A 17810-nucleotide genomic window follows, 5' to 3' on the forward strand; every position below is an offset into this window, starting at 1 on the left:
TGAGCGCGCTCCAAAGTGTAGAACGGGGTCAGACCCTCCGGGACCACCACGTCACGCAGCCAGGACTCCAGGTAGCCCAACATGTCCGCCCCTTCAATTTTCTCGGGCAGGCCAACCACGCGTATGTTGTTGCGGCGGTTGCGTCCCTCCGCATCCTCCGCCCTCTGTTCCAGCAGGTGCACCTGTTGTTGCAGCTCCCTCAGCGAAGCCTCAGCCGCGTTGGTCGTGGGCTCCAGTGCGTCCATTCGAATCTCAGCTTGCTTGACCCGGTCCGCCAGTTTGCCGTGGTCCGCTCGCAGGAGCCCCAGGCTCGTGGATACCTGCCCGATGTCATGACGCAATGCCTCCCTGGTGTCAGCGATGGCCTGCAAGATCTGCTCCATTTGGCCCTGTGGCAGGCCCAGCTTCGAGCCTTTGTCCACTGTAGAATCTTGGCTGCACGCCGGTCTCTCCTCAGCATCTGTCGTGGGCTTCTGCCGTCTCCCCATAACGGTAGCCGGCGGCCGATGCAGGGCGTGCTCTCAAACAGTACCGCCGAGTGCGCACGTCGTGTCGGTGGGCCAGCACTTTGGCCCACTAGCCCTAGGGTCACCTCCCGTGACTCGCTCGCGGCAGCGCTGAGGGCCTCCGGGTCCAGCACCCCACAGCATGGAGTCAGTTAAGCGGCAATGCGTGTGTTCTCCTGAGGCAATAGGTCCCTGTCCCAGCCAGGGGGGGTCAGCACCACTGCGCCCCGGACAAGAACCACCCCCGGGGGGGCCGGACCCCTCCACACACCCAGGGATCTCGTCTGGGTATCAGCTCCCACGCCGGCAGTGTCTAATGGAGTCCCCCAGGCCCCGATCACCTCAGGGGCCCCTCCGTGCCGCCCCCTCAGGGCTCTCACCGGCAGAGGTCCACGCTGGTTCCACAGGGGAAGCGGCCGGTGTCAGCAAGGCCCCCTCTGCAGCACACCGTCTCCAGGAGATGATCCGGTGTCCCCCCGGGCCCGGGTCTAGGAAGCCCCCGCAATCACTTGCGCCGGCCTGGTCACTCTCCAAGTGGGCTCCGCCAGCCGTCCACGCCTCAGAGCATCTGCGGGGTAGCCCGTCCTCCGCCGCCGGGGCTCCGGTCGCGGAGTTGCAGACCCGACCCTCGTGGCGGCCGGTGGCCGGGCAGCTCCTACCGCAGGTCGGCCACCCACTCAATGGATGCCGGGGATGCAGTCGAAGACCCAGGCCGCACAAAATGGCCGGCGCCGCCCAGGAAAGCTCAGGCCCAACGCGTCTCCGCACCGCCGCCGGGACAATTCCGCTGCCCCAAGGTGAGCCTCAAAGTCTGCGGTCAGGGATGTGGTCAAGCCCCAGCCAGCGGGGCCAGCAGGGGATGCTGTGCAGGATAAACGGGGAAGGCCGTGACGGAGCTCAGAGCTCACGCGTCCATTCCCAACGGCGGTCAAGCCACGCCCCTCAGCTATATAATACATATACCTAAAATTTAATAATCACTTTGATATACATGCTTATTTGATTAACTGATTTACTAAACAAATAAACCTGTAACTCTGACTAATTTGTTTATAAACCTTCATGATTGGAAACCATCTGCTCTGTCGTTCTTGTGAAGCCAAATAGATTTCATGGCAAATTGATAGCTTGTGCTGATGTTAGCTCCGACACTTTCAGTCAATAATCAAAGGTCCTTACAACCAGTGGTGCAATCTGTTTGATTATTACACCAAAGCTTACAGATATGGAAAAGTGCGCTGGATCAGTTCCATTCATTCCAGCCATCTTTGAATGAATTTGTTCAAATATCATAAATGCATTTAACGAAGACTATGCAGATGTGCATGCATCCACAGAGGCTTGCTAACAAAAAAAGCATTGGCAAAGCCAATAAGTATCTCCATACAAAGAACTATTGACTTGGTCAATGCTTGCTTTTGAAAGATTCGGACTAATTGGCATTGTGACCCTCTACATTTTCCTTTGAGAGGACAACATTTTAAAGATAACTTCAAATGTGGCCGTTATTTTATTAGGAGTGGACATTCATTATATGTTTAAAAGTTTGAAAGGTTTGCGTGTGAACCTTTGTTTGCATATTATGATAGTATATCAACCACAGTCAAAGACAATGGATCTGGCTTATTACTGCAAATAAATGCTGACCTGTTGGTTTCACCAATACTTGTTAAAACATAGAACTGAAACCTTGCACCCATGGTTTACTAAACTTCAGTGTTTAAACATTAATTGCAGAGATCTCTGTGTGACCTACAAAGTAGCATGTTTAAATGTTTTTATTTTTAATTTAAAAATATGGCGACCAAGTTTAGACAGCAGCATGTAATAAAATCTTTGTCTTTATATATTTTACTTATTTACTCTATTAAACACATCACAAGGCTCTGTTTGCAAATATTCTTTGATAAATACACAACATTACATGAATGTGTTGTACAATTTATTGCCTGAATCATGAGAGAAACACATATTTATTAAATAGAATAATGTAAATGTTAATTTTCCGCTTATCAATTCACAGATGAAAAACCAAAGGGGGGCATACATATATGATGGTGAATAAAAATAAGATGAAATTCCAATAATTTAGACTTCCTCTCTCACTGTGTCAGATAGAGCAAAATTTAGCAGTTTTAAAGTTATTATGCAGTGTACCTTCACATTCAGCTTACACCAAATTTCTGTTTTATTACACAAAAATAAGAAGAGCTCTGAGTTTAGACATTAGATCACAATAGCGTGAGTCATTCTACATAATTACATTTCCTTATATGGCAAGCATTGATTTATATTCAGATTAATAACACAAAATATCTGTGCAGTTTATAAAACGTATTAAGGAGAAAGAGGACAAAGGTCATAGATTAAAATGCCTTCAAGGCTGAATAGACCCCAATTCTTCCAAAATTAACAAGTTGAGTACTGTTAAATTGTGTAATATTAATGCATATCATTTGCAGCATTATAAATTGGCCAATCAGAATACCGAGCAATGAATGTAAATGTTATTATTATAATAACTTATTTTGATACCACAGGGGGTCTGAACATAATGAGTATATTATTTTCATATCATGATATATCAATAAATTAGTGGTTGCCCGGAAGAGTTCACTGAAATTTTAATTTCAAGCAAATGATGTATGTATTTTGTTTGCAAGCAAAATGATGTAGGAGATGTCCATTTACAAAGTGCAAAAAGACAATTGATGGACAGAATGCAGAACAATGGCGTACATTCACCCAGTACAGAGATCTGGGCCTAAATCCATCATTTTTTGTGCTCACCATGCCATTCCAGTTTGGAAGCAGCCATATGCAAATCAGTCTTGACCCTGTGCCCAATGGCTGATGAAGGGTGATGCCCTGAAACCGGTCCCAGGTTGCTTGTTTCCGGTCCAGGGAGAACCTGGCTTGGCAGTTCGGGCTGGACGGTTCCCACAAGGAGTCAAGCCTAATTTACATATGGCTGGGTCCAATCTGGGGTGGTGTGGTGAGCAAAATAATGATGGATTAAACCCAGATCCTTGGGACTGGGGGTGAATGTCTGCATTGTCCAGCATCAATTGTTTCTTTTGCATATATCGCCCTAAGGAGGAAGGGTATGCCCAGACATGGGTCCCGTGGTCACTACACCACTAGATTCAAGCTAGTCTGGCTGATGAAGGGTGATGCCCTGAAACCGGTCCCAGGATACTTTTTTCCTGTCCAGGGAGGACTTTGCATGGCAGTTTGGGCTGGACTGTTCCCACAAGGAACCGGGGCAAAACTGATTTGCATATGGCTGGGTCCAATCTGGGGTGGTGTGGTGAGCAAAAGAATGATGGATTAAACCCAGATCCTTGGGTCTGGGGGTAAATGTCTGCATTGTCCAGCATTCCGTCCATCAATTGTTTCTTTTGCATTTTACAATGTGGGCTGCTGAAATGTCCCAGCTGTCACAGTTTAATACATGTTTGGTATCTGTCTAATGCAAATTCCAAACATTCAATAAACTAATTTTCTGCCATGAACAATATGAGATTGCCAACAATGTGTACTTTCTAAGCCGCACACAAGGGCTAAGGTCTTGAAATTATGCTCAAACATTCTTAAACATGCTAAAAGCCTACACATCCGTTGACTCGACACATACTGTGAAGGGATTTTGTGTCCAAATGAATTTGGTATTAGGCAAGAATTTGACTTGGTTACCTATGATTGTTTTTTTTTTTAAATATTCAATTTGTATTTGGCACAAATGTATACGCTTATGATACATTCACAAGTAACATTTTAAATGATAAGTGTAGTTCTCAATTCAGTACAAAAGATTTTGACATACAACATCTCAACATGTGCTTTACAGTGTAAAATTACATTTTCCCTTGACTTCTGAGGACATTCAGATTTAAAGGCCTTCCATTTAAGACAATTAGCATGAAAATCAAATCTACAAATCTACAAATCTACTAATGTAGGTGCAATGTGATCTTTTGAGGCATGAAAAAATTCCCGTTACATTTCACAGAACTTCTCAAATGAGTACAAGTTTGAAGAATTTATGAAATTCCGTGTGGGGTAAATGAAAATAAGTGCTGTAGCAGGTGGTTTTGCTCCATCGATCTGTTAGTTGCCTTCATGCCCTGCAAACTCTTAGCCACACTTGCATGTTTCGTCACACTTGTCGCCCAGCATACCGGAATCGCAAGCATATGACAGTTCTTTGCAGTTACTTGCCTTGTCCTTATATAGGCAGGGATTGGCTAGAAAAGAGAACAAATAACACATTTGTCAAAAGAGGAATGTGGGATGGAACAACACAATTATTTCTATTCAGTAAAACGTATGTCCATGTATTTGCAAAGTGTGATTATTGTGCACCCTAGGCTATATCACCTAAATAGAGTTCGGCGGTATTTGAAATTGCTGGCAGTAGCAGAGGCTTAGAGGTGTATCATGGGCCAGAATGTAGGCAATGGAAATGGGCCTCCAACATCCCCCCCATTTGTTAGTAAGATACAGTCATAACTGAGGTGCAGAGTGCCATTCACTGCACCTGCTGTACCAATGTTAGATGCACCTCTGGCCATCAGTAAAGTGCACAATGGTTGATGTTAGCGCAATCCTGCACCACATATCTATGTTTTTTCCCTGCCGTTGGTATTTGAATAAACATTTTTCCCAAAAAATTAAAAGACCACCATAGGGAAAAATCAAATACTGCTGCCACCAACTGTTTAATGAAATGGCCTAAGTCCCTTAAAGTGAACAAACAGTAATGCCATAGTAAATTTAATGCCAAATATACTTGTAAAATAAAAATCATATTTTTTATGTAACTCTTGGTATGTATATTCTTCTGTTTGCCATTTTTACTGAAGTTGTACCAAGGCAATTAACAATACATTATGAGAAAAAGTGCAGTATAATAAAATAAATACACCTATATATTCAGTATTCAAATAATGAGACTACTAAAAAGGAAAATGTAATTAATACAATTTAAGTCTTAAATACACTGAATATCAGTATAAAAAAGCAACTTAATTCACAGCAATTTAGAAACATAGAACAATCTAGATGATAGAGAACAAAGGGGTCTAGGAATAATATTCAATGACCTTTCTATTAATATGGGACCATATGTATCATTCAAAATTGTGATCACAAACACCATAATTCGCCGAATTTCGGCGTTTGCGATCGCAATTAGGCTTAATGGTATGTATTAAAGAAAAAACGCCTCTCAAAATAAGGAATCGCAAAATTTGCGATTCCTTATTTTGCAAATACATTTAAGAAATCGCAAATTGTGATTCCTTAAATGGAATGTATGAGGCACCCAAGTTGTGCAAATATGGCATAAGGAATCGCAAATTACCACCAACAACAGGTTGGTAGTAATTTGCGATTTCTTTCAAATATTCAAATTTTTGCATTTTTCAAAGTGGCATGTGGCGCACACACATGCCCTTAGGGCATGTATGTGCGCCACATGTGCACCCATGTTCATTTCAGAGGTGTAAAAAAATAGTTTTTTTGCTCTTTGGGGTCCTTCTAGGCCCCCCTTAGAAAACCTAGGAGGTCAGGGGGTCTCTATCCTGCCCCCTTTTAATGTTTTCCCCTTTTGTTTTTCACCTCTTGTGTCTCGGTTCTTCCGAGACACAAGATGGCGGACTCTCCGGACCATTTGGAATGTTTACAGACACCCGAGAGCCAATCAGCTTTCCGCTCGTGCACTTCCGTGGCACGCTGTGTGCGCTTACCGGTACGCGTACCCAAAGCGCTCGAAGCGCACATATAGATATATACATTTTTTTGAAGGTAATTTTCATAAAAACCACTGGAGCGATTTTAACCAAATATGGAAAAGGCCCTACTGCGTACCAGTCCCTACCATTTTGCCAAGTTTGGTGTAATTCCGTTCAGCCGTTCGGGCTGTAGCCGTGTCTAATCGTCCTATGGAAATTAACATGGGGAAAACACGTTTTGGGACCCCCTTTTTTCTCGGCCCCCGCTTGACGAATCTACCCGAGACTTTCAGGAAAGAAGCGGAGCGGAACGGGCCATCTTCTTTAAGAAATTCGCGAAGATTCAACCACCGGCGCCAAAGTTATTCCCAATAGAATGTTGCGGATTTCCTATGGAAACTAGGTCCTAACTATATATACCTACTGGCGACCGCCAGTAGGTAATATATATATATATATATATATATATATATATATATATATATATATATATATATATATATATATATATATATATATATATATATTTCTGTATACACGTTACTTTCTGAATTGTGCAGCACTTAACCACTTTGAATCCCTTTGCACTGAAGTACAGAAGGGCCCACACACAAACCACAAGAGTTATGCAACAGGCTAACCTGGACCTTTCAGGAGAACATTTATTTCTGAGTAGGACGCATAACACTCTCCACATTTTAGAGCAAAGGTTAAAGTGGACTTTATTGAGCCTCTGACCTGCGGGATGCCAAGACAAGTGGACTAAACAAGGAGATATGACAGAGACAGAAAGCTGACGGGTACTTGATGTGGATGAGGCAGAGTCTCACCATCAAGAATGTTTCGTGAAAGTGGACTAGAGAATATTCTGTACCAAATAGACCCTTCCAGGTGGAGGAGCTAGGTCATGCAGTTACAAAGGTGGAAGTGGGAACCTGAGAGTTTCTGTTGGTCCAGGGAATGCCACCAATGATAAACTTGATCTACTCTTTAAAATCACATGTTTGGACCACTTTGAGAAGGAAATCCTGCTCTCCTGAGCAGACAAATTCCTGTGTACCTGCTGAAGACCTTTTCTTATAGTTATCCTGTTCCTTCTCAAAATTCAGCCTTCAGCACTTGTTGAATATGCGTAGCCATTTTCTGCCCATGCTGTCCAGAGGGACTTGCACGCATCTCTTGAGAGGATCCTGCCGCCTGTTGGAGGAAGTTGTCCAAGGATGCTCAAGTGTTGAGGGGGCTTAGAAGGACCTGCAATCAAAGGGAGCTTCTGCTCAGCAGGACTCACGAAAGTGGTTGGGTGTCAAGTACAGGAGGTGGAGAATGTTGTGGTTATGTTGAACTTTTGCCAGGTTGAAACCTTCCTTTTAAATACATCAAGGTTACTCCTAGAGTATGCCCTAAACAGCCCACAGGGTAGGGTGCTTTATATTTAAAAAGTAGAGCATGTGTTTTTAAGTTTTACATGTCCTATAGTGAAAAACTCCTAAATTCGTTTTTCATTACTGTAATGCCTGCCTCTCCCATAGGATAAAATAGGATGCCCTCTCCCATAGGATATCACAGTGTTAGACCTGACAGCCTTAGAGTGGTCTTTCCCCCAACTTTTTCCCTGCCTCCATCCATTTTTCTGATCTTGTTTTTGCTGATATTAGGATTCTATGCACTTTATCATTGCTAAGAAGTTCTAAAGGGCTTGTGCTCCTTCCCCTAAACATGGTAATATTGGTTCATTCCCAACTGGCATATTTAATTTAAGTATAAGTCCCTAGTCAAATGGTACCCCTTGCTACCAAGGACTATAAAAGAAATGCTACTAGTGGTTGTGCAGCACTGGTTGTGCCACCCACTTAAGTAGCCCTTTAACCATGACTCAGGCCTCCCATTGAAGGGCCAGTGTCACCAGGCCCAAACCTTCCCTTTTTATACATATAAGTCACCTCTAAGTGGCCACGCCTACTGGCCGGAAAGTAAAACAATAGTCTTCCGCTCCCGCATCGCGGGACGCGTGGGGGCTCGCGCCGGGTGAAGCCCGGGCCAAGGGCGGGCCCGTTGTAGCCCGTTAGAGTCCGGTGGAGGCTGGGCTGGGCCAGCCCTCTAACGTTTATACCTAACCCCGGCTGTTGAGTTGCAGTATGTACGTATTGTACACATTTCATACATTTTTGTATAGTTACACACTACATTGACTGGTGATCTGTCCCTGAAATAATGTCTACCCGAGGGAGCAGAAGTAAAACAGCTGCAGGAGGGACCCTATCAACGGGCACCTTGGATAATTTCATCATAAGGGCTAACACCTTTATAGACCAAGGGATCACACTAATGGAGCATAGGGTGTCCCAAGACCTCGCCCTGGCAAAGAAAATATCATCTATGGGACCATTTGCAATGGCCAAAACTCCTGACCAATCCAAGGCAGTGGGTCTTATAGATATCCAGGCAGATGTACATGTTAATAGATGTAGCTTGCCCAATACGGTAGACCTTTCAATGTCCCACCTATCATGTGCCTCGCCACTAAGCACTGATTTGGAAAACACCCCGGATTTAGCTATCAGTACCACCCAGGAAGACACAAGCGTTACTACACTGAGAGGCAGGAGGGAGGGCGCCATCCCTAAATCACAGAGGTCAAAAAAATTGAGGGGAAGGGGACGACATCAGGAAAAGACTACTGGGGCCGTTGTCCTAAAACCAAATATAAATCACGACCCTCTGGGTAGTAATATTATAATAGAGACCGGGAGTACAGGGAACTTAGAAGGTCCAATTAGCCCGGTTGGGAAAAGTGGCAGTGGGGAAGCAGCTGACACCCAATTTTTAATAAAGGTAGAAGAGCTCTTGAAATGTTATCTTTCTCCTATTGAGAAAAGGCTATCCCACATCGAAAAACAACTAGCCGATCTCTGTACCAAGCCCAATAACCAAAAACCACCTGGGGTCCAAAAAGCAGGGAGTAATAAATCATGTGGTAATAAAGCCACAGTACAAGCTTCTAAAAACCTTCCACCAGTAGCGGTGAACATTAATCCCAACTGTTGGACTTGGCCCGCAGGGCAGGTTCGCCCCTAAACTTTTTGCCTTATGTGTGACCCCGTGTCAGTGATTTATGGGTCTCTGCGCACTTTCCCCTGGGTCCCAGAGTGAAAGTGCCCTCCCATAGGAATGCATGGGAAATGTGTGTGTCCCTGGTAGTTCCTGATGCGTGGGGAGTGCAGGCTCGAGTTTAGTATGTGTAAACTCGTGAGAGTGAATGCTGCGAGATGGTGTCTGCGGCATGTATGTGTCTAGAAGGGAAGTGTTACTTCTGGACATTGAGATATGTGTGCATGTGCTGTGAGGGTGATGGAGCGTGATTGGCTGGAGCTGGCTGGCATGCCAGGCTCCAGGAAGTCTGGATGGGTCTGCCCGGTGGTGAGTGGGAGATTAGCATGAGTGATGTGTGGGAGGAGTGTACCTGTGTCCTGGATGGGCTGGGTTTTCCCCACACAATGCTGGCTCCGCCCCCCTGTGGTGTGTCTAACGACCCTAGCCTCCCCAGTGAATGAAAGGGGTGATTGGGCCATCAAGGGTACTCCCAAGCCAGCTGCAACTGGTTTCCCCCCACCCTGCACCTCCTAACAAAGGAATTCGCTGTATAAAAATGGGGCTGTGTCCCCACAGAAATTGTTCTACTTTTGGATCCTGCCAGAGGGGGCTGTTGCTGCTGCTGGGGCCAGGAGGACCGCCACTTGGACTGTCTCCCTGCCTGGAGACCCAGTGTGCTGGCTCTGGCCCTGCCCTGCCCCTCTGCCTGCCTCCAGTCCCTGCTGGAGCTTTTGCTTTGACTTAGAGTGCCTGGAGGCGCTCTTATTTTATTTATAGCGCTAGGAGCGCTTTCCTGGTGCCCCCAGCGCTCAATAGCGCTTTGCTGACATTTCTAGCGCTAGGAGCGCTTTTCTTTAGCCCCCAAGCGCTGGGTGCGCTTTATGTCTATTATAGCGCTGTGGAGCGCTTTCGCCGCTTTTTGGCATTAGCGAGTGCCACCTCGCTTTATCTTTATTTTTGAAGGCCGGTGCCTACCCGGCATTGCCCCGTACTTGAATTTGTAAATACCTCGAGGGAGCCCACTCCTCGGGTACTGGGAGCCCGCCTGCCTACCTGGAACGGGCCGCCGCGCTGCCCGCGACGACCCGGAAGTGTTCGGGCCGACCGGCCAATCGCAGCGCGGCCCCTGAGAGGCCGACCGGAAGTCCCGCCCCCGGAGCCGAGCAGCGAGGAGAAGGGCTGCCGGCCGTGTCCCCGAGGCGCCTGGCGAGAGAGAGGAGCCCCCGCTGCAGAGACCGGTGAGTGCCTGAAAGTAGGGAGGGGCGCCGGGACACGTTGTCGGTGTCCGCCCCCTCTCCCCCCCGGTAGCGCGATCTCGCGCCCAATGATGGAGTGAAGCCACGAGGGCTTCAAGGCGGCATACCTTTGTTCCCTGAGCGGCCCCGGTTGGCAGCGGGCCGCTCCAACGTGGGCAGCATTCGTTTTAGAGCCACGAGGCTCTGAGGGGCCATTCTATTCTCCGAGTCCCAAGGAAGGACTCCACCATTTCGGGGGCATTGTTGCTAGTCCGAGTTCCCCAGAGAGGGACTCCAACGGCGGCCATCGTGGTTACGAGCCCAGAGAGGCTCACTGGGCATTGGTTGCGTTGCGAGTCCCTAGAGGACTCAGGGGGCATTGTTAATTAGGAGCCCCGAGGCTCCAGGGCCCCATTGTTGCTTTAGAGCCCCAGAGAGGCTCAGGGGCCGTGATCTGGGTTGAGAGCCCAGCGAGGCTCCCAGAGGGGACAACCAGTTGTGCAGAGCCCAGCGAGGCTCTTGAGAGGGCATTTCTTTGTTCAGAGCCCCGAGGCTCCTCCAAGCCCACAGTCGTTGTTCTGCGAGCCCAGAGAGGCTCTGAGGGTGCCATTCCCTCATTCTGGTGCCCAGTGAGGCTCCAGCCCTTTTGCTTGGCGAGCCCTGAGAGAGGCTCGAGCGCCCCCCTTGTTTGAGAGCCCTGAGAGGCTCTGGGGCCCCATTTTTTGTCCAGGAGCCCTGAGAGGCTCCAACGTTGTTCTAAACCTTCCCTGCACCAGTTGCCCAGCACTTTGTGGGCAACTGCTACGTTTAGGCCCAGACATTGGGACACAGGGACAGTCACAGGTGGTGACTTACGTGAGTTTGGCGCAATTGTACTTTCTATACACCTCTGAATGGGTAGTTTATTCATCATGTGTTCTCTTGTGCTGCACCTCTGAATGTGTTTTTATGCGTCATGTGCTTTGCTTTTACACCGCTGAATGTAGGTTCTGCATCATGTGTTTCCTTCCCCTGCACCTCTGAATGTGTTTTTATGCGTCATGTGCCTTTACACCTCTGAATGAATGTTATGCATTGCATCATGTGTTTTCCTCTTACACCCCTACAGGTATTGTAATACATAGGTGGTTGTTTTCTCCCTAGTACAGGTGGTGCTAGTGAGGTCCTGTTACCAGTGATTACTGGTTGTGTGCTCTATTTTTATATTGTGTGCTACACTGATTTTTCTTTCTACAAGTGCTAAGTTCTAAAAGTGCTGATACCCCTGACAGTGGTCCAAGTGGCCCTGTCCTGTGCAATATCCCTTGTAAATTCCGCCCGTGCCTGTTGGCACAGTGTAACAAGATGTGTGTTTTATCTGATGTATATTTATTATAATACAAAGGCTATTTTTACATAACCTTGTGTGGAGTTTCCTTTGTGGTGGGCCTTTGGTTGTTGTTGCTGGGGTGCGTGCGCAAATACTTAACCTACATCGCCTCCAAGTTTAGCCTTGCTGCTCGCGCCACGTTACCTAGAGGGTGAGTAGGGGTTATCTTGGCGTGTAACTCCCTTGCCCTGACTTGGGTGTGGTGGTCTCTGACTGACTTTGGCGAAAGCCCTGGCCAGCCGGGGATCCCATTTCCAACATTGGCGGCAAGCGGTGGGATAAGGATTTGTGTTTGCCTTGTACCTTAGTAGCGGCTGGCTGCACCACAAAACTCTGCATTTTAGATAACCACATTTTGGGGATTATTGTTGTTGGTAAAATTCCATTGTTTCTTCTCCTGAAGAGTGTCATTTGATAATTGTGTCCTGTACATTTGTCCCCCGCCCTGCTTCCAGAGTTTGGTACCTGTGTCGCTTTTGGTCAGGTTGAGAAGTCAGGGGTGGTAGAAACTGCCTTACCGATCCGAGGGGAGGGTGTGTGTGGATGAATGGTGTGTTTTCCTGGACGCATGAGTGAGTTCTTTTTTAAGGAGAGTGTGGAAGTTTTGGAATTGTGTACTCCTACTTCAGATTGCAAGGTCCCTTGTGTTGCACGTGTCTGTGAGCATCCTGTCAAGATGGAATCGCCTTTTAACCTTTGTGGCCTGTTTAAGTACAGTGTGCATGAGTTGGTACGGTTATGTAAGGAGAGAGACATCCCAGTGAGTGAGTCAGACACCCAGTCCAAGCTTAGGGATAACATGATCCTGTGGCAGAAGAGTGACTGGGAGTGTGAGCACAGAGAGAGAGAGAGGGCCCGGGCCGCACACCAGGAGGGTGGTGGGCCTGAGGCGAGCCCTGAAGAGTCTGATGTGGAGAGTGAGTTTGACAGTGGGTGGGCGCCAGCAGAGAGCGAGTATCCCCTAGATAGGGAGTCCCTTGCTGGGTCCAGTGTCAGATGTAGCACCCCATCCCTTTCCCTGTCCCCAGAGGTGTGGTTGGATAGGAGAGAAGAGAGGGAGCACCAGCTGGCCATGGAAAAGCTCAGGTTAGAGCATGCCAGAGAGATGGCGCAGTTGGGTGTGAATGAGCGGATTGCAGAGGCTGAGAGGGCCTTTGCCAGAGAGAGAGTAGCTCGGGAGGGTAGATTATCCCCTGACCGCAGTCATAATGTTCTGGATCCCCCAGGGAGGGTTGAGTCCAGTGGTGGCAGCTATTTAGATTCCAGTATAGGAAATCCCAGTCCCAGCTCCCCCAGTCTGGTACCTGTTTCCCCAGAGGAGGAGTATAGGTTGAGATTCAGGGGCAGTATGAAACTGTCTCACCAGTCTTGGGGAGAGTTTGTGGATGAATGTCAAGATGCACTGTCTGATTGGTCATCGGTTCACACAGAAGGTGATTTTGTAAAACTGTTTGATCTGGTTCTCAGAGAGCAGGTGCTCAGTAGTTGTTTGCCAGGGTTGCGACAACACCTGTTGGACTATGGGTTGACTGATCCAGACACGCTTGCTGAGGAAGCAGAGCGCTGGGAAAGGGCCAGAGGTTCTGTAGAGTCATTGGTGAGTGACTCCGAAAGTAGTGGGTCAGGGATCTTCCAGCCCAGCGTGGTGGAAGAGGCTCAGTGTAGCCCAGCTAGGTCCCAGGATAGCGAGGAGGGTGTAGGGGCTGACTGCCTGGCTCAGTGGAGCAGGAGTCAGTGGGTGGCTGAGAGCCCCCAGAGGCCCGAAGCCCTGTCTCAGAGCCTGGGTGGTTTCTTGAGGGAACACCAGGTTGGGGACCTAGGCTGTCCTGTTAGCCCATTTGAGGAGGATCTCCTAGTGAGTAGAGGACCTGGAGCGTCTGTAACCAGAGCTCCTGTGGTTCCAGAGGCTGGCAGTACCGCTCCGGTAGGGAGGGTACAGGAGTCCAGCGTGAGGAGTGATTGGGGGATGAGTTTCCCAGTGGATGCACCAGTGGACCAGAGACTAGCCAGGTGGGCTAGATCTTCTTGGAGGGACCCGGGTGGCACCACTTCTGGTCTGGGGGATCGTCCCGCACTGTCAGGTGGACAGAGGGCGGGAGATCTGCGCCAGACAGACAGTCACACAACAGATGTGTCAGTTGTTAACCTCAGGGGGATTGCGTGTGAATCCCCAGAAGTCCTGGAGTGCCAGGCAATTGTTCCACCAAAGGTTTTAGACCGGAGGTTGGATGGCCAGGTTCAGGATCAGCCTGATCTGAAGGGTGGGACGACTGTAATCAGTGTCCTGACCGGTTCTTCTTCCAGAGGAACTTCTCCAGTTGGGAGAGGGCAGACCTCTGGAAGGGGGTGCAGAGGGTGGGAGAGCCCACCTCTGACCCCGGTGCAACCTGAGGGGTTAAACCCTGGGTTGGAATGGCGTTCTAGGTGTCCCCCTCGCACGGGGAGGAGGAACCCTAAAAGAAGAGGTAAGGGGAGGAGAGCCTTCCCTGAGACTCCTGGTCCACCTGAGGTTGTAGACCCTAGGCTGGAGAACCAGTGGCAGTCTAGCCCTGTCTTGCAGACAGGAGGAGTGGAGAATGGCTACTATGGGCCTGGGGTTACTACCCCCCACTTCGTGAGTAGGCAGGAACCAGTGGCACCTGGGTGGCCTAGGGCCTGGTCCTGGCCGCAAACAGCTGAGGAGTACCAGTGGGGTAGCCCAGCTGGTCCTTACGGTAGCTTTAGAAGGAACCCTAGGGGTTCACCGTGGCATAGAACAGGAGGGTGTCCCGGCAGTGGCGGGCCTGCGTCCGTGTTCTATCGCCCCAAGCAGGGAAGTCCATCACGGTGGTGATTGTTCTCCCCTGCGTTTTGGCTGGAAGGGGGTTGTGTTGGACTTGGCCCGCAGGGCAGGTTCGCCCCTAAACTTTTTGCCTTATGTGTGACCCCGTGTCAGTGATTTTTGGGTCTCTGCGCACTTTCCCCTGGGTCCCAGAGTGAAAGTGCGTGCGTGTAGTATGGCTGGCCTGCCCTCCCATAGGAATGCATGGGAAATGTGTGTGTCCCTGGTAGTTCCTGATGCGTGGGGAGTGCAGGCTCGAGTTTAGTATGTGTAAACTCGTGAGAGTGAATGCTGCGAGATGGTGTCTGCGGCATGTATGTGTCTAGAAGGGAAGTGTTACTTCTGGACATTGAGATATGTGTGCATGTGCTGTGAGGGTGATGGAGCGTGATTGGCTGGAGCTGGCTGGCATGCCAGGCTCCAGGAAGTCTGGATGGGTCTGCCCGGTGGTGAGTGGGAGATTAGCATGAGTGATGTGTGGGAGGAGTGTACCTGTGTCCTGGATGGGCTGGGTTTTCCCCACACAATGCTGGCTCCGCCCCCCTGTGGTGTGTCTAACGACCCTAGCCTCCCCAGTGAATGAAAGGGGTGATTGGGCCATCAAGGGTACTCCCAAGCCAGCTGCAACTGGTTTCCCCCCACCCTGCACCTCCTAACAAAGGAATTCGCTGTATAAAAATGGGGCTGTGTCCCCACAGAAATTGTTCTACTTTTGGATCCTGCCAGAGGGGGCTGTTGCTGCTGCTGGGGCCAGGAGGACCGCCACTTGGACTGTCTCCCTGCCTGGAGACCCAGTGTGCTGGCTCTGGCCCTGCCCTGCCCCTCTGCCTGCCTCCAGTCCCTGCTGGAGCTTTTGCTTTGACTTAGAGTGCCTGGAGGCGCTCTTATTTTATTTATAGCGCTAGGAGCGCTTTCCTGGTGCCCCCAGCGCTCAATAGCGCTTTGCTGACATTTCTAGCGCTAGGAGCGCTTTTCTTTAGCCCCCAAGCGCTGGGTGCGCTTTATGTCTATTATAGCGCTGTGGAGCGCTTTCGCCGCTTTTTGGCATTAGCGAGTGCCACCTCGCTTTATCTTTATTTTTGAAGGCCGGTGCCTACCCGGCATTGCCCCGTACTTGAATTTGTAAATACCTCGAGGGAGCCCACTCCTCGGGTACTGGGAGCCCGCCTGCCTACCTGGAACGGGCCGCCGCGCTGCCCGCGACGACCCGGAAGTGTTCGGGCCGACCGGCCAATCGCAGCGCGGCCCCTGAGAGGCCGACCGGAAGTCCCGCCCCCGGAGCCGAGCAGCGAGGAGAAGGGCTGCCGGCCGTGTCCCCGAGGCGCCTGGCGAGAGAGAGGAGCCCCCGCTGCAGAGACCGGTGAGTGCCTGAAAGTAGGGAGGGGCGCCGGGACACGTTGTCGGTGTCCGCCCCCTCTCCCCCCCGGTAGCGCGATCTCGCGCCCAATGATGGAGTGAAGCCACGAGGGCTTCAAGGCGGCATACCTTTGTTCCCTGAGCGGCCCCGGTTGGCAGCGGGCCGCTCCAACGTGGGCAGCATTCGTTTTAGAGCCACGAGGCTCTGAGGGGCCATTCTATTCTCCGAGTCCCAAGGAAGGACTCCACCATTTCGGGGGCATTGTTGCTAGTCCGAGTTCCCCAGAGAGGGACTCCAACGGCGGCCATCGTGGTTACGAGCCCAGAGAGGCTCACTGGGCATTGGTTGCGTTGCGAGTCCCTAGAGGACTCAGGGGGCATTGTTAATTAGGAGCCCCGAGGCTCCAGGGCCCCATTGTTGCTTTAGAGCCCCAGAGAGGCTCAGGGGCCGTGATCTGGGTTGAGAGCCCAGCGAGGCTCCCAGAGGGGACAACCAGTTGTGCAGAGCCCAGCGAGGCTCTTGAGAGGGCATTTCTTTGTTCAGAGCCCCGAGGCTCCTCCAAGCCCACAGTCGTTGTTCTGCGAGCCCAGAGAGGCTCTGAGGGTGCCATTCCCTCATTCTGGTGCCCAGTGAGGCTCCAGCCCTTTTGCTTGGCGAGCCCTGAGAGAGGCTCGAGCGCCCCCCTTGTTTGAGAGCCCTGAGAGGCTCTGGGGCCCCATTTTTTGTCCAGGAGCCCTGAGAGGCTCCAACGTTGTTCTAAACCTTCCCTGCACCAGTTGCCCAGCACTTTGTGGGCAACTGCTACGTTTAGGCCCAGACATTGGGACACAGGGACAGTCACAGGTGGTGACTTACGTGAGTTTGGCGCAATTGTACTTTCTATACACCTCTGAATGGGTAGTTTATTCATCATGTGTTCTCTTGTGCTGCACCTCTGAATGTGTTTTTATGCGTCATGTGCTTTGCTTTTACACCGCTGAATGTAGGTTCTGCATCATGTGTTTCCTTCCCCTGCACCTCTGAATGTGTTTTTATGCGTCATGTGCCTTTACACCTCTGAATGAATGTTATGCATTGCATCATGTGTTTTCCTCTTACACCCCTACAGGTATTGTAATACATAGGTGGTTGTTTTCTCCCTAGTACAGGTGGTGCTAGTGAGGTCCTGTTACCAGTGATTACTGGTTGTGTGCTCTATTTTTATATTGTGTGCTACACTGATTTTTCTTTCTACAAGTGCTAAGTTCTAAAAGTGCTGATACCCCTGACAGTGGTCCAAGTGGCCCTGTCCTGTGCAATATCCCTTGTAAATTCCGCCCGTGCCTGTTGGCACAGTGTAACAAGATGTGTGTTTTATCTGATGTATATTTATTATAATACAAAGGCTATTTTTACATAACCTTGTGTGGAGTTTCCTTTGTGGTGGGCCTTTGGTTGTTGTTGCTGGGGTGCGTGCGCAAATACTTAACCTACATCGCCTCCAAGTTTAGCCTTGCTGCTCGCGCCACGTTACCTAGAGGGTGAGTAGGGGTTATCTTGGCGTGTAACTCCCTTGCCCTGACTTGGGTGTGGTGGTCTCTGACTGACTTTGGCGAAAGCCCTGGCCAGCCGGGGATCCCATTTCCAACACCAACCCAGCCCCTATTGCTGAGAAGAGAGTTGAAAAGGAAGGTACATCTAATATATGTCCCGACCTT

At 49.6% G+C, this 17810-nt stretch overlaps 1 protein-coding gene across 1 annotated transcript in view; it reads right to left on the reverse strand.

The window, feature by feature from the left end:
* Nucleotides 1-2435: 2435 nt before the first annotated feature.
* LOC144761978 (cysteine-rich secretory protein 2-like) overlaps nt 2436-17810 on the reverse strand; it is an 88751-nt gene continuing 73376 nt past the window's right edge. Inside the window, exon 8 of the mRNA XM_078647147.1 lies at nt 2436-4753. Coding sequence (XP_078503273.1) covers nt 4644-4753 — 110 coding nt within the window. The 3' untranslated portion in view covers nt 2436-4643. The remainder of the gene's footprint in view (nt 4754-17810) is intronic.

This window comes from Lissotriton helveticus, chromosome 6, assembly GCF_964261635.1.
Source record: "Lissotriton helveticus chromosome 6, aLisHel1.1, whole genome shotgun sequence".
Taxonomy (NCBI): Eukaryota; Metazoa; Chordata; class Amphibia; order Caudata; family Salamandridae; genus Lissotriton; species Lissotriton helveticus.